The sequence below is a fragment of the Pseudonaja textilis genome, chromosome 5, assembly GCF_049901715.1.
Source record: "Pseudonaja textilis isolate UNSWEBS1 chromosome 5, rPseTex1.2, whole genome shotgun sequence".
NCBI classification, from domain to species: Eukaryota; Metazoa; Chordata; class Lepidosauria; order Squamata; family Elapidae; genus Pseudonaja; species Pseudonaja textilis.
The window spans coordinates 53,616,322-53,644,031 of NC_141994.1; the positions used below are offsets into that span (position 1 = coordinate 53,616,322).

The following is a 27,710-nucleotide window of genomic DNA, read 5'->3' on the forward strand; positions in this document are numbered from 1 at the left end:
AACTTTTGTCAGAAAAGCAATGCAAAGATGTGCAAATCTGCTTTAACTTTAGACCAATACAGTTAGTTTCTGGAAGCAACACAAAAATGTTACAATTCTTACTAGTGCAAAATAGCATGATTATGCCAAAAGAAAGGGTAGGATTCTTTCCCTTTCTTCTTCCTTCTTCTTTTTTTTTTTTTTTGTGGGTATGTGATGCATTCATCATGGAGTACTTTTGTACATGTTCAAACTTTCTACAGATTTTAACATTTCTATGCTCGTGAGAAATTAATAGTAGTGCATTTACACAGAGTTTGCTTTTCATAACAGAAGTGACTAGTTTAGCAATTTGCATATTAGGATATTCTCAAAGATTAGAATATGTGTTTGTAAACACTAGAAAAATCTTTACAAAAATGAATATATTAAAATATTCTATACATTTTAAGTTACTGTAAACAAAAGTATCTTTGTTACACTAAACATGGATACAAAATATAAGCCATAGGAAAACAAATCTGCATATATATCAAATTCACATGGAACAGGAGCATCATCTACATACTCACTTGTGATTTGTCATGCTTTGGGGACTGCATTGGATGTTTATCTTTAGGGTTCTATCTTATAATGTCACTGTAATAAGCCAAAATGGCCAGAGTTTGCTGGAAGACCTGTACTGACCTATGGCATCACATCAGCTTTGCCTTCATTCCTAAATTACGCCATTAATCTGAGTATTATGAAAAATTCTTTATGCACAACTGTTCAGAAATAAGCTCTACTCAGCTCAATGGGATTTATAGCCATTGCACAGGCCAGTGTTTTGCAGCCTGGGTTGCATTTTTCTTGTGTGGATATTAGAAGACAGAGAAATCTTGACAGTGAAACTGCCAGAGAATGAATGGAGACATTTTCAATTTGCTTCTCAGGTAGCAGGTAAGATGTTAAAAGCACTAGTTCTAGCCCTTATCTTTATAAACAACCAGAAAAAAATGCAGTCAGAAATTAACAATGCTGAATTTTGGTAAGCACTGTATCTTGATGCTACAGAAATAGGGGCGACAGAGCTGTGTGGGCCTGTAGATTCTGCACAACTGCAGCTTTTAATGAATGAATGAAACCAGTTGATTGTGGTGAACCACAATAGTAACTGACTATAGCCTCTGCTTGTTGAAGCTGTTTTTCATTCTTAGGCTGGCCATCATGTTAACTTAACAGTCTTTTAACTTTTCACTGGAAGTTCACTCAGCATAAAACTATAGTTCATTCTACAGATACTTTTTATATGATGGCTTTCATTCCCTCCAAGTCATTCCCACAAATAGTTTTGAAAACATGTGAGTAATTAGGTAGGGAAACAACTCTTGTTTGACAAGGATGCATATTGTCTTGTTTCCTAATTTTTTTTTGATAAGGTTGACGAGACTCATACCCATGAATAAAGCTCTATATTAAAAGCAGCCCTACTCTACAAAAATGAACTAATAAAAGCCTAAGACAAATCACTTTTCTCTGAAATAGTTACTATTGTAAAAGACTCAATTAACCAATATTAATGATAAAAAGGCCATTATTATGCTGTTGAAAACCAAACAATCCACTTTCAGCATCTCTGATGCTATATATTTATGGGAGTCTTCAAACAGCTCATTCTACAATAGTTTTACAGACCATCATCCACGAGGATCTGAACACGAGCAAAGTTTTTGGGGGCTCACTCAGGCAAACCTCTGAGTTCTATTTTAAACATTTATAAATCTGTCCTGAAAAGAATTTAAAGAGAAATTAGTATTTGTGTATTTTATATGCCTCCCATCTCATCAATAAAATTACTTAAAACTCATTATTTTTCCTCCTCCTCTGGTAAATTTCTCTTTAAACTATTTTCAAAACACATCACAAACTTGCTTTTTAAATTTAATGAAATTTAAACAGTAATTGAGCATCTATGTTTAGGAACACAAAAAGCCTTATTCAAACCATAATCTAACTCAAGATTGTCTACGTTAATAAGGAGCAATTCTCTGAGCTTTCAGACAGGGCTTTTCTCAACCCCAGCTGAACTAGCCAGAGATTTACCCTTGGCACCTTTCACATGCAAGGCACATGCTCAAATCATTGAGCTATGGCCCTTTCCTATGTTGAAAGCTAACACGACTGGGGATCTCTGTGTTAGGAGATGTTATAAGGAAGACTCTCCAAAAATTCAGATGATTACTTCTGGAAAGTAGCCAGTGACCATGCTGGATAAAATACTACCAAAAATGTGATCACTATAGGCCCAGTTTTTCAAGACTGTACCATGCTGATCTCAAGCTGGCATAAAATGAAATATTTGGAAGATTCATCAAACTTCAAGAGTATTAACTGCCAATTCATAATCCGCAGTGTAATATCCTGCTTCTATTTTGAGCTTGATGTTTTCATTTCTGTAAGAAAAGAGAAAGTTTTGTTACATCTTCAAGCATTCAGAACTTTCTGTAAAAAGTTTTTATAACCTGAGAACTGCCTTTACTCTTGACTATCCAAGTGAAACATTCTATACCGAATTGTTCACTGATGCTATATACTTTGAATAAAACAGGTATATGAAACTTTCAGTAGTTATGGGCCACATATGACTTTTTTTGGTAGGGCTAAAAATTGTGATAGTAGAGCAACTATAAAAAATGGCCAGTTACAGTACATTATATGCATGGCTAGAAACATAACGTTTGGTACTTAGAGAGGGATTTTTTTTGTTTATAATATATGTTAAGCTGACTTAAGGATTCAAATCGTAGTTTGTTTGTTTTTAATCTCCGAATGATGGGACACTCTACCATGGACTTTCAGCAATTATTCATAGCCTTGGAGTTACAAGTTACTAAAAGGAGGCCAAGGACAGAAAAATGCCAATCATCTATTGGAGACTGGAGAGCAGGTTCTGCATTCTCCTTCTAAATCTAATATTTCATATGGGGTTCGTATATATGAATTATACATCAGCAATTAAGATAAAATTCATAAAGTGATGATCAATCCAAGGGTACTTCTGTCACTTTCCAACTTTCTAGTAGTTAGCATTCAAGGTGCATTCTCTGAGGCAGAGATTGTGATTTATGGTTGTTGCCAATTTACTTTCAAAACCACCTGTAGAGAAATACTGTTCATCATTTCTGAATTTGCCTACCTTTAGTTTTAATGGATACTCCTGAAACCCAAGAGAAAGGATGAAATATTACATTTTATCTCATTATTTACGTAAATGCCAATACTGCCACATGCACATCCACTAAAATAAAATATGAGGTTCATGAATGATAAAAAAGTATTTCTTTTATCAACTTAAGCATACATAGCTTATGTATTTTTGTAGTGCCTCCTGTTGCCTATCAATATTCCAGATGAAAATGCTGCTATAATCTTTCCTCATGAGGGGGGTGTTCTAGAGCCCCAAGAAGCCGTGTATAGATGACATTATTCTCCATACAACAGAAGTTTTAAAAGTGTTTTTTTTTTTTAACAAGGAATGAGGTTGATAACTAAGAGTTCTTCAAGTTATGCTATCTATCAATCCTAGAATTCCCTGAACAAGAGGAGGCAACATGCAGACTGGGTGAAACCAGGCTCAATAGCAGTAACTATTGTGAGAGGGATCTTGGAGTCTTAGTGAACAACCAGCTAAATATGAGCCAGCAGTGTGCAGCAGCAGCCAAAAAAGCTAATGCAATCCTAAATTGCATTAACAGAGGGATACAATCAAGATGAAGTGAGGTACTAATAACACTCTATAAAGCCTTAGTAAGACCACACCTAGAGTACTGCATCCAGTTTTGTTCATGTTGAAACTCTAGAAAAAGTACAGAGAAGAGCAACCAGGATGATTAGGGGACTGGAGACGAAAACATACAACGAACAGTTGCAGGAACTGGGCATGGCTAGTCTAGTAAAAAGAAGGATCAGGGGAGACATGATAGCGGTCTTCCAATATTTGAGGGGCTGCCACAGAGAGGAGGGGGCCAAGCTATTTCCTAAAGCACCCGAAGGCCAGACAAGGAATAATGGATGGAAACTGAACAAGGAGAGATTTAACCTGGAAATAAGGAGAAACTTTCTGACAGTGAGAACAATCAACCAATGGAACAGCTTGCCCTCAAAAATTGTGGGAGCGCCATCACTTGAGACTTTCAAGATGAGGTTGGACTACCATTTGTCAGAAATGGTGTAGGGTCTCCCGCTTGGGCGGGGGGTTGGACTAGATGACCTACAAGGTCCCCTCCAACTCTGATTATCTGTTATCTAACTGCTGGTAGTCAAAGAGACACAACTGTACCCACTCAAATTGTATTAGCAGACTTGCTACATGGAGACTTGATGCAGACTTATTTGATTTGTTGGTTAACTGAACAAAGAAATATTGTCAGGGCTACTGAAGCTACATTATATAAAGCTAAATCTCAAAATTTGTCAAGTATATTCTTGAAAAATATTTTTTCACATATTTCAATAGTCCTCGGTTTACTTCATTTAGTGACCGTTCAAAGTTACAACGGCACTGAAAAAAGTGACATGTTTCACATTTATGACCAATGCAGCACGCCCATGGTCACGTGATTTACCTTCAGATATTTGACAACTGGTTCATATTTAGGACGGCTACAGTGTTCCAGGGTCACACCGTCACCTCTGGCGGCCTTCTGACAAGCAAAATCAATGGGGAAGCCAGATTCACTTTACAACTATGTCACTAAATTTAATGACTGCAGTGATTCACTTAACAAATGTGGCATGAAAATTTGTAAAATGGGGCAGAATTCACTTAACAAATTTCTCACTTAGCAACATACATTCTGGGCTCAATTGTGGCCATACTTTGAGGACTAACTGTACTGAGAAAGATTTGGTTCCATCACTCATTTTACCTTGGAGCCATCGAACCTGTGTGGCTGGTCCGTATCCCCTCTCATTCTTGGCCGAAATCCTGAACACAATGGCCGGCTTCGATGTATGATCAACGTGAGCATTTGCAAGCTGGGCAGCAGTCACTGTACACGAGGTCTTAAGGCCACAATAAATTTTCATGAACATAAGTTGATTAGGATTTTCATGAAGCTGGGTGGTTCTTATTGCCAAATAAGCGGAATATTCCAAGATATTTCCTGAAGGGGAAACTGGAGGCTCCCATGAAAGATGAATACAGTCTGCACTCTAAGGAAGAAGCAAAAACTCCCTTTTACAATTCCAGAGAGAAAAACTGTAGTTTTGTTCTCTAATTTCAGGTATCTGCAGATTAGTCAGCTGTTTAAGAAAAAGCCCAAGAGGCACTATCCAGCTCATACATTGTACTGAGCCATAATGTTCCTTTCTGGATTGTGAAAACGTTGTGAAAATTCAGTTCAAGATCTCAAATGTACTGCATTTCTGACTTAGTGTGACCTGGGAACAGAGCAATCGATGGTTTATTCAATAAAACATGGTTCAATAAAACAGGCTTCGCATGATATGCCAATCCGGGATTAAATATTGTCCTTCAAAACACATATGTGTCTGTTGAGATTATAAGTGTTTCATACAGTGTTTCAGTTATATCTCCAGTTACTATAATGTACTATATATATCTTAAGGTTCTAAATATGAAAATAGAAGTTACATCATGACTAAGGTTGCTCCAAGATCCAATTTTGGATTTAACAGCAAGATTTTTCCATTATTGTTGTTTATTTGCTTTGGTCAACTCAAAATTACTTACTTTGTTCAGAATGCCATATTTTACCATTGCTGGCTTTTCCAAAGAACATTCATTTCTGTAAGCCTTCCATGAATGTTAAAATTCCCATTCAGATTTACACACACAGGAGGAGTAGGAAAGGAGGAAGAATTATTACCTTGCTAATTTTGACAATTGAAGGTGCTCCGGGAAATCCAGGGATGCAAGTCTTAAATTCACTGATTTTGCTGAAAGGCCCTACACCGCATCCATTAATTGCAGCAACCCTGAACTTGTATAAAGTGCCAGGAGCGAGATCCTGTTTCTTAAATAAACTGGCATTTGGAATATCTGCATTGTCTCCCTAAACATAAATAACATGAAAAGAAATAAATAATTATTTGCTCTTTTTAAAACACAGGTCCTAAAGACTCCTGTATGTTCTAGGCTGAATTTAGAATTGAATAGAATAATTTATTGGCCACATGTAATTGGACACACAAGGAATATATGTGTCTTGGTGCACATGCTCTCAGTGTACATAAAAGAAAAGATACATTTGTGAAGAATCATAAGGTACAATGCTCAATAATAGTCATAGGTACATTAAGTAATCAAATCATATTAAGAAACAGTCAATAAACATTGTTAGGATACAAGCAACAGGGCAGTCATACAGTCATAAGTGGGAAGAGATGGGTGAAAGGAAGACTGGGAGGATTAATAGTAATTTCCTATTAGGAAGAGCTTTCCAGCACAGCTGCCTATTAAGCAAAAACAACTTTGAATGTTTTTAAGATCCACTGATGCAAATAGGAGAGTGGAACATGATACACCTTTTCTCACCTTGGCAAATTAGATTTATCTTTGCTTAATTTGAGAATACTATCCAATGATTAAAGTACGTATATAACTTAAAACCCAAATGTAAAACATGCCACTGAACATCTTGGTTGTGGTTTCCATAAATATCTAAAAGTTGTTATCAAACTGAAATTGTTAAACATGTGCTTGGAAGACAATCATACTAAAGATTTTTAATGTTAATCAAAATAAATGATACTGAATTTTGCTTTTATAAAAGCCTATGCAACTTTCTGCCTTAACAAAAAAAAAAAGGGGTTCCCAAATTGAAAGAGGAAAAGTTCTTAAAATGAACTGGTGACAGAAAGAGACTATGTAAATACAACAAACCCATAACCACAACTAGAATGGCAAAGGGCACAAGCCTGTTTAGTTCTTTATAGAAGATGCTAATTCTTTCATCTTAACTTCCAAGATCCAATCACGTCCCTACTTAATTTTGTTGTTACTATTTAATAGGAAAATCCAACAGACCTTCTTGCTGGAAAGAACCTTTTCTTCCTGCAGCAAATAAAACTGGCTCACTAATGCAGTGTTGCTTTGAAAAATCCCAACATCATTCCACTTTCGTTCTTGTGTCCTCACTCTTGAATTCTGCTTTGGTGATGAAGTTTTCTATAATTCAAAGAGCAGGCAGTGTTAAAAGTATGGATGTTCTCCACATCAAGAGTCGAATATACAATTCAGTCTTGGAGACCTAAATGTGGAAGGAATTAAACCTTCCCCCCACCACCATCCTATAATGACTGCCCTACCAATGCTAGATGGGGAGAACAGATTATGTGAGAGTACTACATGTCAATTACCATTTACACAGATACTCCTTGACTTAGGATCATTCATTTAAAGACCCTTAGAGTTACAATGGTCTCGGAAAAAGTGACATACAACCTATATGCTTCCATTTACAACTGTAAAATGACTTATAGTCATGTGACTATAACTTGGGCACACAGCTGACACTCATGACCAGTTGCAGTGTCCTGTGGCTATGTGCTTACGATTATTTCCAGCAAAGGACACCCATTGAGCTGGATTTACTGAATAACCACTGTAAAAACTATTGTAAAAGCAGGCCTGGCGCAACCTACAACTGCAACGACTTATGGAAAATTCCAATCCCAATTGTGGTTGTAAATCTGTTTGAACAAGTCATCATCTTCTTTTAATGGCTCCATAATCCCTTGCTAGGTGGAGTCTGGGCAACTGAATGGAGCTAGCAGAGTGTTTTAATGACCGGATACCCTTCCTGTTGCCAATGCAGAGTTTTGTTCAGCAGATATATTCTCAGTGTGCCGAGAGAGAGAAATATCTGCCTCTACCTAGGATCGAGCTCACAGTGGAGCTCTCGCCTCCTGATTGGGAGGCAAGAGTTCCACCTCTAGGCCACCGCACCACTCCCAATGTATTTAAAGACATCCAACACTTATACTAGCCCTCTGTGAAATATTGTTAATATAACTCCATGCTGCAGAAAAGTCAAGATAGCAACTAAAATTAATTTGATGTCATAGTTGCCAATGCTAAGTTAAACTAATGCATTTTATAGAATGAGCAATTAAGTCACATACGGAATAAAAGTTGTTAGGTCTGCAAATGGTATGACTGACTCAGTTTCCACGAACTGAGGAAACTGATAACATAAACACCGATCATTCTCTAAGTGATAAATCTTATTGGCAATATCTGCTGCTCAAAATGTGTCATGTACTTACAGGTGATTGTATAGCTGAATCAAGAGGGTTAACTGTGACTCTAGTTGAGGGCACTGGAGACTCTTTAACTAGGAGAAACAGATTTGAAATGCTTTTACTACAGGTACAAAAACTTTCAAAAAGAAATCCATCAATGGTGGAAATCTCTTTATCTCTGAAAAGTTTCATAACATTTCTGTTGTATAGGAAAGAAGCAAAATGTTGGCTTTTTACTTGGAAAGCAACTGATAAACTGCCTGTAATGCATGACTATCAAGAACCGATAAAATGTATGCTGAATGAAAAAAATAACTTGAATTCAATTTAGACCATGCAAAATTAAATAAAAATAGCTTCATTTTTTAAAAAGTAATCATCGGCTACCAAGATTCCAAATCCTACATTTTCATGTGGTATCTTCGGCACTATTGTACGATTCCAGCCTTTCTTTTTTTAAAAAAAACATATTCCTTCTCCTATATTTTTTGGAACAAATTAAAAATACATAACACAATGAATATTAATACGCCTAATAATATTAAGTATTGTGAACAGTTTAAATTGTAATTTTAGATGCCAGTGACTTAATTAAATCTTGGAATATTTATAGCCCAACTTCATTCAAAATATAAACTAAATATATGGAAACAAATAATTGATCTGATGTGCAATAAATCTCCACCATTGTTTTTTAAAACTGCAGTTTTAAAAACATAGTTATTTGTAGCTCAAATATCTAAACTTCATCCATACAACATAATAATTTCATATACTGCATATGTATTGGAAATTTATAAAATGCAAAAGATAATATCTGCATTCAATCTAAATTAAATATTGTTTCTAATTGAGAAGAAAACCAAAGGAAATCTAACATTTTAATTAAAAAAAACACAAGGTATAAAAGAACAATAAGGGAAAGGCTGAATAAAATTATTACACCAAGAACTAAACAGTTTCTGTTGAGAGATCTCAAAATATAGAACATCTGGTTAAAGAAAAGGCAAACTAAAAGGCAGCCTTATGGTTATTTGATTGATCTAAGTCCTAAGATGCTCTCACCTACATCAGGAGCACTTACACTTATTTGCATTTTTAAAAACTCATTTGATCACAGCTTTCCTTTATAAGTCAATGCATAATCAAATCTTTATATCTGCACACATGGTGAAAAATTGGAAACAGTTCTATCTACCCTAACTTCCTGTTTCATCTGAATTTCAAATATATGAATATATCAAGCCAGGCCATTAAACCAGCTTTAAACTGTAGATTAATATTCATCTAAAATTTAAAGCTGGTTTAATAGCCTGATTTGGTATAAACCTGGCAACCATCTTTTCTTAGTCTGAATGAAATGAGGAATTAAGGTTACGATATTATTTATTGATTCAAGCAAATTCACTGCCTGCATGTGTTATAAAAACCTATCCATAGCTTGGTTAAAAATGTTAGATATGTACATCTTGACACTATTCAAGAAATTGAATTCTATAACCACCATGAAAAAAACCATCATGTGATTCAAAATACAAAAAGTGACACAGTCTGACTTCCAGGTTTGAACTACCTGTTGATAATAATGAAGTTTCATCTTTTGCCCCATTTGATGAGTTGGTTCTAACAGCCTGCTGGGTTACTATATTTTGTGTGGTGGAGGCTATGCTAGGTGTAGAAGTATCTACTTGGGAAGATCTTGAATCAAAGTCAAGTAATTCATTTAGATTTGCTGACATCTGAGGATCTGAAAGGAGAGAAAAGCAAATGATCCCAAGACAGAAATTAATAGATGTTTGTTTTCCACAGAAATTCTTTTCCTTTGGATGTAGCTGGGATGTCCATGCAGCAAACTGGCTTAACATGTCCTTTTGAACGTTTACTTGCACTAAATACACTGCTCAAAAAAATAAAGGGAACACTTAAACAACACAATGTAACTCCAAGTCAATCGCACTTCTGTGAAATCAAACTGTCCACTTAAGTAGCAACACTGATTGACAATCAATTTCATATGTTGTTGTGCAAATGGAATAGACAACAGGTGGAAAGCAGAGGCAGTTAGCAAGACATCCCCAATAAAGGAGTGGTTCTGCAGGTGGTGACCACAGACCACTTCTCAGTTCCTATGCTTTCTGGCTGATGGTTTGGTCACTTTTGAATGCTGGCGGTGCTTTCACTCTAGTGGTAGCATGAGATGGAGTTTACAACCCACACAAGTGGCTCAGGTAGTGCAGCTCATCCAGAATGGCACATCAATGCAAGCTGTGGCAAGAAGGTTTGCTGTTGGAGCTGTTGCAGTTGGAGATTAAGCTATTTTCAAAATAACATTCCAAATGAAAGAAATACAGTTCAAACTCAAATAGCAGATAATGAAGCAAAAACCAAAAACAAACCACACTGAAGAAAATTCCACGACAGACCAGGATAATTAATTTACAAACTTCAAGAAGATAACCAGGTACAGTCTGATGGAAGAACGCCAACCAAGATAAACCTCATCCAGGAAAAAACATGCTTCTCTCCAGCGTTTGCTAGCACGCAGGTCCAAAGTCTTATGCAAATCTCACACTTGCAACCCATGAAGAGGATCATGGTCCTCTTCTCCCGAGTAGACCATGCTTTTCCCTGATCCTCTCCTCCCTGCATGCTCTAGGATGGAGAGGGGATGAGCCTGGGTCCTCCTCTGACTGCTCAGCCGGCCTCTGCCCTTCCCCAGCCTCCTCCACAACCTCTGGAGCCACACTTCCACTCCCTGTTGGCTGTTCCTCCTCTCCCTCAGAATCAGTCTCCACCAGGGGCATGACAAAATCTCTGTGATAAATGTTATCTGCCATTGTTGCTTCAACATTATTTCCATTGACAAAAATAATAATAAAAATGTATTAATAAACATCAAAGAATTAACATCCATTCTTATCCCACATATACCTGGAACCACACTTGACAAATAAGTTTCAACTTAGTGCTGCTTACCTAAACTGCTAGCAGGCAAACATAAAGGAACACTGGACTCTTTGGAAATGGAATGGTTTTTCCTCATATTTTCAGTTTCTGGAATCTTGACTTTAGCCTCTGAAATGGAAATTTGCACCTAGACAGAGAAGACAAGCACCAATCTGTAGTAACTACTATGTTTATTATGACTGTCAGCATCTACGCTCTCATGATTCTGCTTCAGGTGGGAAACCATCAGCTTTATGAATCTTTCATCCAATAGTCTCTATAGATTTTATGGTCTATGTAGGAACTAATATCTGAACTTTTGTGTGTGTGTTGGGGTTGAGTCAACATAGGCTCTGAACTCATTCTGCTGAAGGATGGGGTGAATATCTCCTTTGGCCCCTAATCACATGAACACTGGTGTCTATTGCTACATCCTCCCATATGCTGCTATGTGAGGGGAATCCTGGCTCCCCAAAGCAGGATGTGTAACCTCTACCCTTACTAAGTCTTGGATTGGGCCCCCCAAATCCATTCTAAAAGTTGTCCTTGAGGTATAGTTCTAATGTGGTAGTGATATACGTAATGGTGATATAGTGACTCCTTTTAAAAAAATCAATCTAGCAATTGGATTCAGAGGCCTAATATCTCTCCAGTGGGTCTGGTGGCAAGCTTGGGTTTGGTGCTACTTTAGGTAGGATGAAAAGAAGCTCGAGAGATGTTAACTTGGGATGAGGAACAAGGGTTAAAAAGCCTTTAGGGTAGATACACAGGGATGGTCTACCAGATGATGCCTCTGTTGCTTAGGAAAGCAATGGAAAAAAGGTGTGATGGACTGGTTGGTTGGGCACCAGTGTGAGTGGCATCACCATAGTGCCGAATCCTTGGATATGTAATGTTTGCATTTTAATTATCCTAGTTAGTCGACCCTAGGGAGATTTGATTAGGAAAAATTAGTATTTTGGCTTTAGAACAGCTACTAGGTACTCAGGGTTTTGTTTGCTAATAATCATACAGATCAATTACATTGTACTTTTTGAGCACATATTCCTATTATTTGGAAAAATCCTAATAATATTCTTCACCGTGTTAACTTACATTGCCTGAGGCACTGAGAGTTCTGGGGTGGAGATCCAGTTTAGTTCCTGGAAGAAGGACAATATTCATTAATTTTAGAACTTGCTGCATAAGAAAACGGGGAGTGGGGATTCTATTCTATGTAAACGTACAAATAGTTAAAGGAATTAAAGGAGAAAAGACCCTCCCATAGATTCTGACATTAATGGATGAATCACTCTACATCAGCGGTTGCCAACTGGTGGGCCATGGCCCATGGGTGGGCCGCAGAGAAATTTCACTCCCAGAGTACTCCCCCAAAGCAATTAATCCAGGCTGCGCAGAAACACAAGGCTGCGCTGCCCACATGGCCCGCGGGAACCCTCCCCGCCCACTCACTCTAGGCAAACTTGCCTGCTAAATTGCTATTTTTTCTTTTTCCACCCATCATCTGTTCTGCTGTGCCAGGAGATTTAGATTAGCTAGGAAGCAGGAAATGGTTGGATTTCTTGCTTTCTAGCTAGTCTTTAGATCTTCAGCTCTGCTTTTAAGCATAGCCAAACCTCCTTTAGGACTGAAGGTTCTATTATTCAGTGCAGACTCACGGCAAGCAAATTTGAGAGACTGAGCTAGCCAATGGCAGATAGATCACTGAATGATTCTGTGAGCAACTCAATCTGCCTGCATGCTTTGCCTGATTTTGGGTAAAATTCCTCTTTTTTAATAAAAAAAGTCAATATTTACATACATGGTTTGTTGTGAGTTAATTTTGTGAGTTTGCTTGCTAGCAAATTTTATGAGTTTGCTTGGAAGCAGATTTTATGTGACAGACTGAGCTAGCCAATGGCAGATAGATAGATCTCTGAATGAATCTGTGATTCTGTGAGCAACTCAATCTGCCTGCCTGCTTTGCCTGATTTTGGGTAAAAGTTGCTCTTTTTTTTAATAAAAATTCAATATTTATATATTTATAATATTTACATGCAAGCCATGCCCAGCCAGTCACATGACCACTAAGCCACACCCACAAATTAGGTTACACCCACAGAACCGGTTAGTGGTCCCTGGGATTTAAAATTATGAGTTTGGTGGTCCCTGAGGTCCAAAAGGTTGGCGACCCCTGCTCTAGATAGTGGGCACAATTCAGTAAAGTATGGGAAAGTTTAATTCTAAATAATCAATCAGGATCAGGAAGTTTTCACTGTCTCAGGAGATTATTGTTTAAAAGAAAAGGAGCCGGCTTCATTTTGCCTTTCATTGTTTAATTTTCTGCCAAAAACAATCAGCCAATCCCCAATCCTGGAATGAAGATTGATAAAGAAATTAGTCATCTCCAAAACATGGAGCTTGATCAATTATGATTCTATTGTTGACGTATATCTAGATGGGCAATTCATTTTCCCAAGGGGCCACATTAGAAACTGGGACTGTTATGGAGGGCCAAACCAATAGGTTGAACTTAATTCTGCTGCTGGTGCCAATGTGTTGAGGGAGGAGGGAATGCGGAGCCTCACTTCAGCCTGGCTGCCGCTCTTCTTCTGCAGGTGCAAGAAAAGCTCTTTCTCCCACCAGTCAATTAAAGGAGCACACTTGTCTTCTTCTCCCGCCACTCCAGCATTCCTATTTACATTTTATTTTGTTACTTCCAAGTGACCTCACATGGGCCAGAAAGGGACAACCAAAATGCCCAGGTCTGATGTATATGATGGGTAGAACTGAAGCTTCAATAACATTTTTAAAGATTTGCAGTTCTGACTTTTTAAATTTCTTTAAGAAAGAGCATTGCTCAGAACCTGTAGGTTCAGATTGCTTCAAAATATCCATATTATTCTTTCTTTCCATCTGTGAAATATTTTGGTTTGTTGTTAAGACTTCAAGTCTCTTATGACATTTGAAAAGTATACTATAAAATCAACCTTTGTAAGACAAATTGGGTCCTTTTGTCACTTTATGTTTTGCTTTCTATGACCTGACCCGAGGAACACAGGTTATGTGATCACATGCACTAACCTCCAACAAATAAGCAAGATCCTAGAACAGAAATTAGGCCAGAATCAATCTCAATCAACAAGAAACATTCCAGAAAAAAAAGAGTTATGTAACTATTTACTCATGTAACTTATAAACTTGCTTTAATTTTGGAAAATGTGCTACTTTACCTTGCACACAGGATGACTGTGATTCAGGTGCCACAGTAAAGGATACGTCAGCTGCAGCTGGTGCTGGCATATCTAAATTTAGCTGAAGAAGGTATCCTTCAACAGTAGGAACTTCGTCCCATTTAACTTGAAATGAATTAGTTGTAGCTCTGATCAGCTGTACCTGTGATGGTGCTGGTGGTTTCTCTTAAAAGAGACGAATGCATTCAATTATAATAAAATATAACTCTTTTTAAGGAGATTTAAAATTTTATAATACAAGACTTATGTATGTACGCAGCATGCTACAGAAAAACAAGTATTTATTCTAGCAAGCTCTCAGATGAAGAGAAGGAACACACATTAATATTCTAAAGGTAGTCCAAGCCTATGTGATATCTGGTGTCAAAAGCTCTAAGAGAATGTAAGATGTGTGGAATTCAACTTCCCCAGAGATTCCCTCCTGATACCCAAACTATAAGCACACAATTCCTCAATATCATTTGTTTGGACAGTTTTGATACAATAGAAAATGATGGTGGGAAAGAAAAGGTGAAGGCTTAAAGTATTTTTTTAATTCTTCAAATTACAGGAATGTTAGAATTGTTAGAATTGAAATGCTAAAATGGAATCAATCACAGAATCCATGATTAAGTGAGTTTTTGTTTACTGAACTAACTTAACTGCCTGGGTTCTCATAACACTAAACAACAAACTAACCATGTTTCAGCCTTGTGAATTGTGCAAATCCAACCTAAGTGTGGAGTCTTAGAACAGAGCAATTCTTCTTCTGTTTTTTTTTTTAAAGTTTTGAAAACAGAAAATCAAATGCATTTAAATTTGCCCAGGTTTTTCATCCCCATCAATAATGTTATCAGAAAGTATTAGGTAGCCCATTCACCTGTATCTAGGTACCAAAGATCTTTGCAACAAACTTGATTGTTCCAAGCTTTCCTGTAGCCGTCTCTGCCACTCCATATATACAAGCGAGAGCCAACAATGACTGTGCAGTGACCAGCTCTTGGACCTGGTAACAGATTGTTTTTATCTTCTTGGCAATCTGGGATTAGATTTATCCATTCTAAAGTATCTGATAACAAGTTAAATAAAAACAAATTAATATTTGACTGCATTAGGATTTAATCAAATGAACACCGACTGCTTAATGCACACTAATTCATAATGAGTAAATTCATGCTTACCACTATTTATTGTAGGTAGAAAACAAAATAAACCAGGAAATCCTATAAATCTATGCAATAATAATTATGTACGTAATTATTAACTAGAGTAAAACTAGAAACAAGTCTGCCAATAGTTGTTTACTGGCTTAAAATATATCATATATTTGTTTATTCACTCTATTCACATATTTAACTATATAACACACAGCAGCATCCATAGCAAAGCACAATCAAATAAAAAATTATTTGTATGTGAAGTCATCATATGAATGATTATTTACAATGCCCGGTGCAAGTACATAATTATGGCATTGATGGGATGAAGATACCATATTTTATCATTTGCCCTCTAGGTCCAGCAAGTCCTAGAAGGTAAGAAGCTAAAGATTCAAAACCTGCTCTTCATTTTAGACACTCCCACCTTCCTCATATGATAGAGCCATAATTCCTGATAAGCAGTTTAATACCAAAGCTTTGAAATGCAATTCAACCTCACAATGACATCTTTAACATTTGAAGATTTTCCCATTAATCTACTCAGTACCAATAGTACCAATTGATCAGTGTCAACCCTGAAGCTGATCTGGCTGTGGCCATTTTGGGACTTCAGTGCGGCCACAACTGGAGTTGGAAAAAAGAGGGGTGCATAGAGATAGATGGGATGCTGTAGCCCAAATAAAATACTTTCTCTTGGGAACCAAGGACATTCCCACCAGGTGTCCAGGAGAGGACTGGAGTCATCTAGCAACTGTACTATATCCTGACTGGACCATGTGACTTGTTTAAATAAAGTGAAAGAACTTTTACTTTTAAATAGGTGAAAATCACAGGAACATTTAAAGTCGGTTTTCACCAGCTCATGCCAATATGACATATCCAATAAATCTATTCCTTAAAGAATCCAATTGCCTCAGAGTTTTGATTGCTATGGGTGTGTTACTTGGAATACTGACACACAGGAACATATCAAAGAACTCTCAAATGTTTTATATCTTCAACAAGGAAAATCCTCTGTCCATGCTTTCAAGTACATTTGGGTAGTCTTTAAAACCTGTTTTCCTAGAAGCCCTCTGGGTCCTCACACATTGGCTTTGATCCCTGCTTTGGGATAGCAGTTTGGTAATTCCTGCTGCCTTTAATTAATTTCCAAAAAGCACCTCACTTGTCATCCTCCCCTCCCTCTGGTATGTTGGCTCTCCCCACTTACTTCAGCTGCACATATATTTAATTGAATAGAGTTCTCACAACATATGCTGCTTCTCTGGCAATTAAAAAGTCAAAATGCAAAACAAGCAAATCATTTCATTAATACTATTTCCTGGCAGTATATCATAGTGACAGTGACTACATTATTCAATCTTTCTTGAGGGTTACATCAATACCACAGGACATATAAACACAACCTTTATTAAAATAAATTAAAAGAAAAGAGAAAATATAAGAATTCACAATTTTAAGTATTAAAATGCAAGTGTTCAATGCTGAAGAAGATATATTACAAAGCTGTGCAATAACTGTTATAAAGATCAAAATCCAAAAGAAATGCTCTAGAAAGACCACAAGATGACACTGTTCTCCTATAAATGAAAAATTATCTGCCCACAATCAGATACTATGGATCATAAGAATATTAGCTTCATGTACATAACTTGAGATATGCATGAAGGCTGGCATCAAACATCGTACTTCATAATTTGTGTACAGAGTCAGAGCCCCAGACTCAGCATAACACAGCAAAGAAATCATAAACCTAATGATAATTTCTTGGCTAAACATGTTGTTTGTTTCTACAGAAATAGCAACTACCTGAAGGGTATTTTTTTTTCTTGCTTCAATTCCCTGGACTTTCACAGCTTCTTGGGGTGCCACATGTTATTTAGAGTCTGCAGGAGAGATGGAGAATCCCACCATTTGCAAATGGGGTCCACAGACCAAATCTTTTAATCCCAAGCAGAGGGCAGAGCTTGGGAAATCTGATTTTTTTTCACATACATACGTACATACATGTGAAGAGCTACCTTTCACCCAAAATGATGGACTATAAACCTGAAGCCAGCTTTGTGGAGTGGCAACCCACATTCACAACTGCTCCATTGGCCTCTTCCCTGGAGCTGCCCCATAACAAAGCAACACAAGAGCCATAATCACTTATTATAAAATGAAGTGATATAGTTTAAATGTATTGTTTTTAACATTTGTTTCAATTTCCAGTATTATTTTAAGAACACAGCCATATTATCTGCAGAGATCTACTGTCTGCAGGGTTATCCAATGTAGTGCAATCCCTGCTACGCACAAGGCAGAAAAGTGATGGCAGATTATGTCCCATGCAGACATAAGTGGTATGCAGAGTTACTCTATATGTGATAAAAATGAAGTATACTAACCTAAATTTAAGTAAGAAAATGAACCAGTACATTTCCATTCCCCATCTTGAGCAGGGAGGTTCTCATCTGTACTCTGTGGGATCCATCCACCAAAAATGTACATTCTGCAAATATAAGAACATGGAGGGTGAAGAAAGGAACAAAGTGGGAGAGGATGTAAGCACAATTAATTTTCGTGCTCCATTTCATCTTACAATTTATACAGAAACTACTAGTTCCTAACTAAAATTGATCTTACTCCCCTTTCCCCTTTCTCCAGTCCTCCCAAGCCATACAATAAAACATATTCAGAGAAATTAAGTCAGAACCAATAATGTCTTTGCTTACTAGATTTTAAAGAAGATATTCATACAAAAGTTATTATTAAAGGTGCTTTAGAAGATGCGTTAAAATAATATATTATTAATTTATTTGTGTAATGCTTTAGTGTTGAAGTGACAGAACAATTTCAACTGGCTTCGTAAATTGCACTTGTCTAGGGCTTATTCAGCCACGATTTATTGAAATTATTATGTTGAGCCATGAAACAATCGCTTATAGCTCACTAGGCTTAAAGCAAACATCAACTGTAGCTTAGCATGATGGGTGAACCCATATTGTGCTGTATGTATGAATTACTATAAAAACATACATTAAAACCCCATAGTATTTGGACAGTAGAATATTACAGAATTATACTTGGCTAATTGAAAGAGGACTCGTCAAAACAATCTTTTCAAATCATGAAATTACTGTGTTTCATTCAGAATTTTGTAGAGGAAGGTCCAAATACTATATTTCCCTTGTTTTTTTAAATCTTTTTTTTCCAAACAGAAAATCATTTTTTAAAAAGAATACAGAATTCCTACATGCCTTCTGAATGGTGGTACAAACTGTTTTAAAATCTCATCATCTCTAGCAACAAGCCAATCTTAAAACAACTAATGCCATACTAATGACGAACATGATAATGTAGAGATAGTGTATAATTTCCCTCACGAGGTGGCTGAACTCCATAGTCCACTATCTTTATTTGTGATTACATCACAGTAGAAAGTCAGACATGAAACTGAATTCTAGTCCTTCTTAGGTACAAAGCCAGTTGTGGAACTTTGGGCTAGTCATTCCCTTTCAGCCCTAAGGAAGGAGGCAAGAGCAAACCACATTCAAAAAATATTGTCGAGAAAACTGCAGGGATTGTCTAGGCAATTGCCTGGGGTCAAGGTGATTTGGAGATACACATAAACTTCATGGCAAGCAATCATAGTATCCATCATCATCTATTATCAAGCCTAATCATTGATACATTAGATCATTAGATACATTCCCTCATGGCACAATTATACACATTCAACTTCAACATTATACATGTTAAATGTTAACAATGTTTCTCAGTTATGAGTAGGTGACAAAAAGGGATTATATCCAATAAATGATTATGAATATACATTCTGTAAATCAAACGAAACACAAAAATCTAGTAAAGGACACGAGGGCATTTGATGCTGTAGCAATGTATGTAATCAATAATTTGCTTGGGAGCAAATTATATTATATTATATTAAAATAATATTCATGCAATGCAAAAATGAAGATGGGCGGAGCTCAAAGAACACTTGGCAGCCGTTGCCAGGGTGGCTTTTATACAGACTCATCTAGTGTTCCACTTGTACCCATTCCTGAGCCTAGAAGCCTTGCTCATGGTGACCCATCTGTTAGTCACCTCTTGTTTGGATTACTGTAATTGACTCTAGTTGGGGCTACCCTTGAAGAACATTCAGAAACTGAAGCTGGTCCAGAATGCAGCAGCACAGGCAGTTTTGGGTATTTTTTGTATTGCTCTACAAGTGGCACTGGCTCTGAGGAGGCTTCTGGGTGCAATTCACGTTCCTTGTTGTTATCTATAAAGCTCTCCTAGCAAAGGGTTAGGGATCATCTTTCTCCCATTGCTTCTGTTTGGCCCACCAGATTTGGTAGAGAGGGCGTGTTCCAACAGGTGCCTTTTATCAAACAATGTCATCTTGCTGGACCCTGGAGTTGTGCCTTCTCAGTGGCAGTATCTGCCCTGTGGAATAGCATCCTTCTGGGGTAATGTTTTTCAACCTTAAGACATCTAGACTTCAACTCCCAGAATTCCCCAACAAACATGGAGAATTCTGAGACTGAAGTCCAAAGATCTTAAAGTTGCCAAGGTTGAAAAAAACACTGCTGTGGAGATCTAAATGGATCCAACCCTGTTAGTCTTTCATAAGGCATTGAAGAGCTGGTTGTTTTCCCAAGCATTTGAGTCAGATGAATAGATGAGTTCTATTGTTATTGACGAGGGTTTTTTTGGTGAGTTACTGTCTATCTTTGGCCATTGGAGCTTATGTAGGGGGCATTTTCTGCGTTTTAACCTTTGTAAGATGCCCAGTCACTTGTGTGAGACAGGTAACTACTGTATATAAATCAAATAAATAAATAAAGTGCATAATGTAGGGTTATTTTCTTTACAGAACACACGTTTGGTGTCCAGTGCTTATAGTGGTGGAATTCAGAGGCAAAACTCCTTGCCCTGAGTTCTGGTCAGATTTCTAGCAACAGTTGATGCAGTGACTGTAGGGAAACAAATATTCTACCTATCGTGTTTCGAAGTTCCTCTGAATTTTATGTACAAATTGAGCATCACATTAGCAGGGGTGGTATGAAGTTCAACTTAAATAGAAATGTAATGCCTCCAAAGTGTATCTTGAGGGATAAGGTTAAATAGACACCAGAAAATATATGCTATAATGTATAGCTGCAATCTTCATTGAAATAATAGGGCTAGAAAACACATAAGTTATAAAAAAGCAGGATTACCAATGATAGTAATCAGCTACAAATTCTTATTTATAATGAATAATCCTACAACATCTTAAACAAACTATATGGATTGGTTACAGTATTAAAGTGCAACTTCTAGAAATATGACATTAGCATTATTATGCTACTCATGTTATAAAGTTTTTTTCCCTCCTAATGCACCAACATGTAAGTAAGCCTTTCCCTATTTTGAGCTCTTTGTCTTTTTCTTTTCCTTTCTAAAAGATATAATGGGCTTTCTAATTAAATTTGAAGTCATGCGCAGAGGATTATATGTCTCCAAATAAAAAACATATGTTTAAGAAATCCAATTTGGTTCCCTGGAAGTCTATTGTTAGATCCTCTAATCTGCAGGCAGTGTTTCTCACAGGGCTGAAGCTCACTACATTCCACATACAAGCAGGATTCCTAAATACAAACACTAGAGTAATGGTCTCCTACTAGGTGTACCTTTCTATAGGTGAGCTTTTAACAACAGACATACTTGTTTCCTATTACACTGGCTGTATGGAGACTACGGGGAAGTGGCACTGTCCCTTTAGTTTCTGGTTTCGACCAAGTCATTGTCTCTATTAAGGGAAAAAACAGAGAAAGCATATAGAAGGGATTATTTATTTATAACATTTATACAGCCGTCCATGTTCTAACCCACTCTAGGCAGCTCTCAATAAAAATTCTATGAACAATTTATTACTCCATGAATAAGACACACTTGTAAGATATTGTTTTTCAGACTTCAGGAAATTTATCATGCACAGATAGATGCTAAGGAGGGTTGTTTTTGAAAAGTATATTTGTAGGCACCAAAAGTTGGTTACAACATACAGGAAGGTGGTATTTTAAATGGTGGAACACTGATTTTTCAGTGCCACATGCTATGAAAATTGGTAATCTTCCTTAGACTTTTCAGAATCCAAATTCCAAATATAAAGTTTTATGCAGGATTGTAGACAAGCAAAATAAAAAGAAAAATTGCCATCATTAGTTTTACACTTGCATTTCATCCCTCAAATAAGATCTTTGAGTTGTGGAAATGGAACTGTTCTTACCACACCTGTGATTATTATCCACCTTCAATTCTAGAGTCTAAGGTATCCTACCAATTATTATTGTATTTGCAAAACAAGTGTTAAAGGACAAAGCCATCTCACAAAACATTTAATCAAAACTGTTTCGTTTTAAAACAATTACTCAAAGAAACAATATTTTGAAATACTTGTGATGTTATCCGTATTAAAATTTAATACTTTTGCTGAAATTTAGGAATGGCTATAGTCCATTAGGGCAACTTGCTTATTTTGCTATGTACTGCAAGATATAGCATTCAGATAAGAGTTGAAGTTTAAGAATTTACAAGGTGATCCAAACTTTCCCATCACACAACAAATCCTTCAGAATGAATTCTTCCTTAGTGCATTTTATAAAAATAATTTGCATAACTTTACTTGCAATTATACTCACCTATATCAAGCTCCCAAAGGTCATTAAGCCGGCAACCAGACATCCCTCCAAACATAAACATTTTTGGATTTCCCAAGTCTTTTTTACAGTATATAACAGCTGTGTGTGATTCTCTGGGGGATGGCAAAACTCCTCTGGTCAATGGAATACTCCAGCCTATGACTCCTGATCCATGCTGCAGCTCCAATTCATAGAAATCATTTAAATATCTAAAGTGGGTTATAAATACAGAAAACGCCAATAACTTTCTATGGCACTACCGTAAAGAAACTTCAACCTGTAAATGCAATCACCAAGTTTTTACAACAAGGCCTTTTTTTGCAAAGGATATATTAAATGTTTCTATAGTTTCCAGAGAGTTTTAGTTGTACAATTTGGGATGAACACCCTATGAATGGTGTGGGAGTAGGAATAGATTTCCAGAGAAAAATTGCAGACTGAGGACACAGATAAACCTCCAAGTGCTTCAAGGACCCTCTAAAAGGATGCAAATGACCAGCTGTCTGCAAGGACTATAAATCCTTCCATTCCCTATTATCCTGTAAGAGCTGAAAAAGCTTCTTGGATGAGAAGAGAAACATCTTCAAAGAAAAAACAAGAAAGTCCTGTTGCCTCTTGAAAAAGCACCTTTGGGACAACCATGACCTGGATGATTGAGAATCTCTACAGACGTTAGTTAAAAAAAAGATTTCAAAAAGAAAAAAATGAAGAATTTTCTTCTGGAGATTTGTCAAAACTATGTCTTCCAGAAGCATTTTAAAACATTTTTTTCTACTATTGCCAATTTTAAAAATGGATGGGTTAGAGCCCAACTTTTAGATTAGTATAACTATAGAATAAATAACAAACTGAAATATGTATAGATACTCCAACTTAAGATGCTAAAGCAAAATTAAGAGGTTTTAAAATGTCACTAATAAGCTCAGATCAATTAATGAAAACCATTAAACCCTATATCACTATACATTCAAGATAATCTCACTGTAAACTGCTCCAAATGCTACTAATAAGCATGTTTTTACTGTTATTTTCAAGCATCGAGCTTATATTAGTATTTCATATTTCTGGATTTAAGAGTTTGACAGTTCATTACTAACCTTCCTCCTTGATACTAGTAATTAGGAATAGATTTGAATACTAAATAGGCTCACTATGTACATTCTAATTGTTTTTACCGTACAGCTGTTTAAAAGTAAGAAAACCTAAACCTCAAATCATGCTAAATATTATGTTCCAAACTCATCCACATACCTTGGAATGTTATTGTTTGAGTCTTCACTCTCATTTGCCAGCCCACCAAATAAGTAGCACTTGTTGCCATATAGACAGAAGCTATGGCCAAGACGAGGGCATGGAGCTAAACCTGTTGAAGGGGGCTGAGGCCTCATTTTTTTCCACAGCCATCGACTTGCCTTGTAGATAGAAAAAGAGCATGTTGAGAAATGCAAGCAAAACTGTTTACAAAATTACTGCTAGTGTGGCTGCCAGACACCAAACTTTCATCCAGCAGAAGTAAGCAAAGCACTGTTCTTCAGTCAATTAATTTTCTAAAAATGCCTCTAGAAACTATATGAGAACCAGAGACATCAATAAAGGTTATGATGGAGCTGGTTCTTTCATTGGCAGCATGCTAACTTTCACGCCCTTAAAAAGTATGGTACCATACTTTAAATTCATTTTTAAAATACTACTTTAGTAGTCACGAAAGAATCTGTTGGAAAGTGCATTGTTATCCACAGATGCCATTCCAGGATCCAGAAGATAAGGATTTGCTTATTTTACCTTCCAGAAATCAGAATTCTATCTGGCAAAAGTTTCAAAGGAAATCCCAAGGCAGTCTGATGCTGTGGATAGATATGGACAAATCCTTCCAATCTTCTTAGCAAGGTTTTATAGAAATGGTTTATTATTGCCTCCTTCCTAGGGCTGGAAGAGACTGATTAGCCCAAGGTTACCCAGTTGGCTTTGTAGTTAAGGCAGGACTCGTGGTTTCCTGTTTTCTAGCCTGGTGTTTTAACCACTAATATGAAGTGATATATAAATCTAAGTGCTATTGCTATTACATCAATCTCTTCCAATCTTAATATGCACCCAGTTAAGAATTTATTAAATGATACCAAGATTCTCAACCTATTTAAATAATTGTGAAAATCAAACATACAGTACCTGTAGTTCATACAAATCATTACTATATCTTCCATATTCAACCATTCCTCCAAATACTAATATTCTGGTACCATCACAGACAAATCCATGGGCTGCACACCCTGGTGGAATATCTCCTCTGACAGCAGGAAGAAACCATTGGTTTGTGGCTGCAGCAAAAGACACACAAAAATGGACCTAGGTCAGAATTAATAGCATGAGCCTGATACTATTTCTAAACAAGACATCCAAAAATTTAAACACAGAATCCCTACATTTATTTAATAATGGGACTTTAATATTCATTAATTTTTATTAGGTTTTAAATCTTGCATTCTTAGACAAAAAGATATTCCTTTCTTCATCAGGAAATGGAAAACTGATTCCTTACTTACCAATCAGTCTCAAGATCTGCCAATTAGATGCAAAAGATATGCATTATGTAATAAAACATTGATATAAAATAAGTAAAACAGAGGTAACTATCTAAATATCCATACTAAATTATCAGTTTTCATTTTAACTTAAGAATAACTTAAAGCAGGGGTTGGGATAATTTGAACAATTTTGAACTTTAAAACTCCATGCAAACTATTGCAGAAAAATCAATAGGTCCCAATTTATTTATTTTTTTGCCAACTTGCCCATCAAACTTTGTACAGTATATTAATAATTAATATTAAAAAAAGAAATGTAATATGATGAGATTCTACACCCAAAATTATTTTTGTATTTGATTTGCAGTGCAAAAACCATTATTCTCATAATCTTCCCATGTCTAATTTCAGCATGGTCTCTTTCTTTCCCTCAGCACAAAGATTCACTTCATAAAACCCTGTTTTAGGAAAAAAATGTTCCTACATTCATCCTCACCGAAACAGATTGGATCATGGAAGTGCTTTTCAAAGTGTATAAATATACCTCAGACCTACTAGAACCCTGTTCCCAAACTAGCAATACTTTCCTGCCAGTTTTACTAGCTAGGCTAATCACATCCATTATTATATCCCAATTCCAGCAAATCTAATTGGTTAGTACAGTCTATACTTTGAACAACTTTATTACAGATAATCCTCAACTTGTGACCATAATTGGTCCAAAATTTTCACTGCTAAGCAAAACAGCTGTTAAGTGAGTTTTGCCTCATTTTAAGACCTTTCTGGTTACAGTTGTTAAGTGAATCACTGCAGTTGTTAAATAAATTGGCTTCCCCGTTGACTTTGCTTGTCAAGAGGTTGCAAAAAGTGACTCTGGGACACTCTAACTGTCATAAATACATGGCAGTTGCCAAACATCCCAATTTTGATCACATGACCATGAGAAAGTCATGTGAAAAATGCTCATAAAACAAAATCTGTACCATTGGTCACTAAACAGGTTATAAGTCGAGGACTATCTGTACATACCTGTTTGGTGGCCTAGGTTCAAGATTCAAATCCGTTAATGCATATGCCTTCCAGCTACCACCCTCATTTCTCATGTGCAAATTTCCAAACAAATTATACTTTCCATTTACAACCCCTCAATGCAAAATTACTGAGCACATATCTTTTCCTAGGATTCAGCATTCTACTTTATGTCTTAATACAGTTAATGCTTTCACATATTCTCACTAAATATTTTGTCACTTCTTGACCCATGCTTATAGCAATATCATCCATTTTTAATATAGATTCACAATATATTTTCATTTATCCACTGACCCAAAGCATTTTATTGCAAAGTTTAATTGAAGTAAATCATACAATAACTCACAAACCCTGTGATGGAAGCTTATAATTATAAATTATAAGTATTTGACATGGTTAATCAAACTTATCAAAAAAAGTTTTTTGATAACAGTTCTCGACATACTTTTATCTTTATTACCTACATTATATCTATAATTTATACACATAATTGCTCACATTCTTTATTATGTACTACTGTATATGAATCTTCCTTATCTCTGGATACAATGACTTTTTTTTACTGTTATACTCATCTTTATTCAGACCACATATCTCTGATTATTTGATTAGCATCACCATCAGGCAAAGTTATGAAAGACAAAAGTTACTCCAATCTCATCTAACAGATGTATGCTATACATTATGGGAGCAGAAGTTTGCAAATTCATATAGCTAGTCCTCACTAGTGTGCACAAAATACACTCAGCATAAAAAAGACATATACAGTATACACCAGACCCTAAAACCTTCATTCCCTGCTTCTTCCACACTAAGATAATAATTCCCTGCTTGAATAGACCATTATAACAAAAAATAAAGGTGCATGCAGGACTAAGATTATGCCCTTGGAGATAGGAACTATAAAGCAAATATAAAGCAACACATCCAAAGTTAATATAGCAATGGAATTAACCAGTTAATTCAATTTTGTGTGTTGACTCAATTTTCTACGTTGCTGCACTTTATGGTCAACACATTAAATTGAAATTTGTGGTTGAGTGCATCTTGCCGGGGAAATCTGACAAAACTGTTTCTCACCCTTCGGTCGCCACTGCACCCCATCGAGTTTATAAAAGAAGGAAAAGGACCGTCTATAATAAGAAGTTCAGCCGAGAGAACAAGGGCTAAACCTCCGAAGATGCGCTTGAGCCAAAACTGCTTCGGAGACTCTTCCATTCGGATTAAGCGCAGAAGGCCGGTCCGTGTCGGCGAATACACACGACCTCTGCGTCTCTAAAAGCCCAAGAGGGAACGAGGGGAGAAATTTCTGTCCGCCACGAAGCCAGGGCAGGGGGCTGAAACCCTGGCGCAAACTCCCAAGCCTAGCATCCCCAGCCAGTCACCGGCCGCCCCCCAACCACCTTCGCCGCTTCGCAGACGCATCCTCCCTCCAGCCCAGCCCGACCCTAAGACCAGCCCGCCGAAGGCCTTTTCGCGTCTAGCGAAGCAGCAGCAGCAGCAGCAGCAGCAGCAGCAGTTACTGCTTGAAGGGGGGAAGCGCCCTGCCGGGGCAACCGAGCCCGCCCTGCTTCTCCTTCCCTTCTTCCCCCGCTCCGCACCGGTGTTGTACACATGCAGCTCATCGGCGATGCCTTCGTTGCCGCCCCCGAAAATGATGACCAGCTCGCGGATCGCCACGGCGCGGTGACCATGCCGGGATCGGGGGACCGGCCCCGTGAAAGAAGAAACGCGCCTCCAATTCAGGGCAGCGGCGCCTACCGCCATTTTATCCGCCCACGCCCACAATGCAACGCGGCGGGGCCTGAGGCAGCTGCTGGGGAATTTGGCGATGAAGCCGAGCCGGCCTGGGGGAAGTGCGTGGGATGAAGATGCAGCAATAAATAAGAATAATAACAATAACAATGGATCCGTTTGTGGATATGTGAGTGCAGT

General features: G+C 37.1%; 1 protein-coding gene across 3 annotated transcripts; it reads right to left on the reverse strand.

Annotated features, from left to right (window-relative positions):
* Window positions 1-151: 151 nt before the first annotated feature.
* HCFC2 (host cell factor C2) lies at window positions 152-27,558 on the reverse strand. 3 transcript variants are annotated; one of them, XM_026726683.2, is made up of 16 exons: window positions 27,377-27,558; window positions 24,388-24,536; window positions 23,473-23,633; window positions 22,222-22,430; window positions 21,245-21,329; window positions 17,938-18,041; window positions 15,268-15,456; window positions 14,388-14,573; window positions 12,271-12,317; window positions 11,206-11,323; window positions 9,803-9,976; window positions 8,254-8,321; window positions 7,013-7,153; window positions 5,853-6,038; window positions 4,890-5,175; window positions 152-2,414 (listed from the first exon to the last, which is right to left on the reverse strand). In XM_026726683.2, exons 1-16 carry the CDS (start codon window positions 27,540-27,542, stop codon window positions 2,389-2,391), a joined length of 2,295 nt encoding a protein of 764 aa, XP_026582468.2. In that variant the 5' UTR covers window positions 27,543-27,558; the 3' UTR covers window positions 152-2,388. The 3 variants fall into 3 exon arrangements, with proteins under 3 accessions (XP_026582468.2, XP_087791019.1, XP_026582477.2); XM_087934893.1 differs by lacking the exons at window positions 24,388-24,536; window positions 27,377-27,558 and adding an exon at window positions 24,004-24,073 and having other exon boundaries at window positions 153-2,414; XM_026726692.2 differs by lacking the exon at window positions 9,803-9,976 and having other exon boundaries at window positions 167-2,414.
* Window positions 27,559-27,710: the final 152 nt, after the last annotated feature.

Bases quoted from the DNA above. Each gene is read 5' to 3' on its own strand.
- HCFC2 (XM_026726683.2), bottom strand. From the start codon at position 27,542: ATGGCGGTAGGCGCCGCTGCCCTGAATTGGAGGCGCGTTTCTTCTTTC. The intron at 18,042-21,244 runs GTATGTCTGTTG...TTATATTTGCAG, and splicing joins GCCAGTGTAATAGGAAACAA to AATGTACATTTTTGGTGGAT. The intron at 11,324-12,270 runs GTAAGTTAACAC...TTCTCTGTCTAG, and splicing joins CTCTCAGTGCCTCAGGCAAT to GTGCAAATTTCCATTTCAGA.